Here is a 3,240-nt window from a genome sequence, read left to right as displayed (position 1 = left end):
CCCCCCCCAAAAAAAAAAATCCCCCCGGGGGGGTCTTGGAAACCCTATCCTTTAAATTTTGGGGGGGGGGTAATTATTTTTAAAGGTTTTTTTCCACCCTTTTTTCCAAAAAAGATGGCGGTCTCTTTTTCCACCGTTTAATTTTTCCCCCCCCCAAAGGTTTAAAAAAAAAAAAAAAAAACCCCTTCGTTCCCCTTTCCCCCGGTGGGCCACCCCCCCCGGGGGGGGTTTTCTTTTTTTAAAAGGAGTTTTCAAATCCGGGGGGGTTCCGGGTTTTGGTTCTTTTGTTGGGGGGGGGAGGTTTTTTGGAGGGGTTCCCAAGGGGGGTTAAAAAAAAACCTTTTGGTTTTTTTTCCCCCCCCCCCCCCCCCCAGTAGGCAACTGCGAGAATAAAGTTTAACTCGCTGAAAACGAGGACAAGCAGCCTCGAGAAAATTAATGGGGGGGGGGGGGAATGGAAGAGTTTCAGGAGGAAATCAAAGCCAAATGAAAGGGAGTGGGCTGTGAAAGGCCAACACAGGTTACTGAAGCGGCGGGGCGGGAAAGAGGAGGAGGCAGGCCTGGGACAAAAGGCAGGCTCGCCGCGAGCTACCGAGGTTTGAATGAAAACTCCCGTCTGCGGGCCCGAGCGCGCCGCGGGCCGCGGCGAGGCCAAAGGCCACCCTGCGGCGTCCAGGGGAGGGCTTCGTGCCGAGGGTCGAGCCCCCCGCTCCCTCCGCCTCGTCCTCTCACAGCCCGGGCGTCGGTCCCTAAGCCTTCAGGTGTGCGCTGAGGGGAGGGAGTCGTGGGATCGCGGCGGCCACTGAAGACCATAGGCGAGGGAGCAGCGAAGGGCCGAGGCCTCCCTCCGGGGCGACCACCATCCCGCCCCCCCTCACGGTTGCCTCAGACTCACAGAGTCTTGGGCATCTCGTCCTCCATGGCTGCTGCTGTCGCGGCGGCGCCTCTGGGTCCAGCTCCCTACCCTTTACTACCTCCCAAAACGTTTGAGTGGCTCTGGCTGCAGAATAGCGGGGTTTCTCGGCGGACCGGAGGTTATCCCGCCTCCTTCTCCGGCGGCAATTACACTAAACCGCCCGGCCCAGCACGAACAATGAAGCCCCAATACAAGATGGCGGCGAGCCGGGAGCCTCAGAGCAGCCAGCGAAGTGACCCGGGCCGCGCATGCGCAGAACAATCTTGCACTTTCAACCTTCCGGCCGCCAAGCGGCACCTCAACCCATAGGTTCACTTGTTGCGCAGACGCCCCTCCACCCGACATTAGGCGTTTCTCCGACTGCGCAGGCGTAAGGCTTAACTATTTCAGGACTTGCTTTTTGCCTTTTGAAACTTTTTTGTCTTCCCTCTCCAGTTTCGAATGTTTCAACAGTAAATTATGACATAAGCATTTTCCTAGAAATTAAAAATGTTTCGGGGAAAAGAAAGGTTTAATAAACTCAAGTTATCATAGCGATAGTAAAAGAGACTGCGCCGCCCGGGAATCGAACCCGGGTCGCAAGAATGGGAATCTTGCATGATACCACTACACCAGCGGCGCCGTTGGACAATATGCTTGCTGAAATGACTTAGGACTAAATGAAGGCAAATATTCGATCCCAGAGGATGATTTATTTATTTAAAAACAAAAGTCTAAGAGTTTATAACCTGCTATTTTTCGTTGATATAAGAAATTTATCTTCCCAAATACAATTGAATGGCTGTTTCTATTTTTTCTGTATAGAAAAGTCTCAAATTTTTAAGTATACTTTTTTATTGTTAATAGTATTACAGATTCAATTAAAAGTATTTTTTATTTAAAAAAGTAAGAGTGCCCTAACCGGTTTGGCTCATTGGATAGACATATAGAGTGTCGGCCTGCGGACTGAAAGGTCCCAGGTTCGATTCCGGTCAAGGGCATGTACCTTGGTTGTGCAGGGGGTGTGCAGGAGGCAGCTGATGTTTCTCTCTCATCAATGTTTCTAACTCTCTATCCCTCTCCCTTCTTTTCTGTAAAAAATCAATAAAAATATATTTTAAAAATAAATAAGTTAAAAACTAAGAGTTTCCAAACAAAACTCATAGACAATAGTATGGTGGTTACCAAAGGAAAGGGGGAGGAGGTGAAGAGTAAAGGGGGTCAAATATATGGTGAAAGAATATTTGACTTTGGGGGGTGGACACAATTTTACTAACCAGTGTCACTCCAATAATTTTAAATAAAAAAATTAAAAGCTATAATGTATACCTATTTTTTAAAAAGTAAGAATTTCATTAGAAAAATTTGTCTTGTGTTAACCAGATTTTTGAGAGCCAGGAAAATATTTGTAGATCATTGCTGAATTTTTCTTTTTATTTACATTTTTGTGGCATACTCAATGTACATTGGAAAATATTTTTCAATAATTATTTAATACAAATTGATCATAAGAACTCTAAAACCAAATGAGTCAGAAGATACATAAATTTCAGTCCTTTTTGAGGGGAGGCAGAAAAATAAGGGCTCTGAAATGTGGTTTAGTGACTAATTAGGCATTTTTGTATTGCATTTAATAAGTTATGTGAAATATTTATTAAACATAGGCAATTGTGCACATCCAAAAATGTGATGTCTTCTTTGAAGTAGTTCCTTTAGACTATGTATGATACTTTTGGATTTCCATTTTTGAATTTGCCTTTGGAATCTGTGGCACATCTTTTGGATTTTATTTAAAGATATAAAATAGTTTTTTGAGGATGAATAAAACAAATGTTAATGGTGGATAGTATTTTCTAACAGCTTTTTAAAAATATATATGTTTTTATTGATTTCAAAGATAGGAAGGGAAAAGGAGAGAGGGATAGAAACATCAATGCTGAGAGAGAATCATTGATTGGCTGCCGTCTGCACGACTCTACTAGGGATTGAGCCTGCTACCCTGGGCATGTGCCCTGACTGGGAATCCAACCGGGACATCCTGGTTCATGGGTCTCGCTCACCCACTGAGCAACACAAGCCAAGCTAACAGCTTTTTTATACAATTCACATAATTTACAATTTGTCCATTTAAAGTACAGTTTAGTGTATTCACAGAGATTTGCAACCATCATTATAATCAATTTTAGAATATTTTCATCACCCCAAACAGGAAACCCTTATCAATTAGCAGTCACTCCCTATTCCCCATCCCACCCCACTCTCCACCCACTAATCTTCTGACTGTATAGATTTGCCTATTTTAGACATTTCAAGTAAATGGAATCATACAGTAATGTATGTAGTCA

The 3,240-nt window shown here is 44.2% G+C and overlaps 1 protein-coding gene and 1 non-coding gene across 8 annotated transcripts in view; both read right to left on the bottom strand.

Annotated features, from left to right (window-relative positions):
- Window positions 1–1,284, bottom strand: part of TIA1 (TIA1 cytotoxic granule associated RNA binding protein) — a 33,233-nt gene extending 31,949 nt beyond the window's left edge. For 6 of the 7 annotated variants that reach the window (XM_006092957.3, XM_023757422.1, XM_023757423.1 and 3 more), the window contains exon 1: window positions 896–1,284. In XM_006092957.3, the coding sequence (XP_006093019.1) occupies window positions 896–921 (26 nt within the window). In that variant the 5' untranslated portion in view covers window positions 922–1,284. The remainder of the gene's footprint in view (window positions 1–895) is intronic. The other variant, XR_002830314.1, reaches the window with a different exon arrangement.
- A 182-nt stretch (window positions 1,285–1,466) lies between these two features.
- On the bottom strand, window positions 1,467–1,537 carry TRNAG-CCC. The gene has a single exon. It is a non-coding gene; the product is annotated as a tRNA-Gly (tRNA).
- Window positions 1,538–3,240: the final 1,703 nt, after the last annotated feature.

Source organism: Myotis lucifugus, unplaced genomic scaffold (genome assembly GCF_000147115.1).
Source record: "Myotis lucifugus unplaced genomic scaffold, Myoluc2.0 scaffold_108, whole genome shotgun sequence".
NCBI lineage: Eukaryota > Metazoa > Chordata > Mammalia > Chiroptera > Vespertilionidae > Myotis > Myotis lucifugus.
Note: the sequence above shows the minus strand (reverse complement) of the source record. Positions and strands in the feature narration are given on the sequence as shown.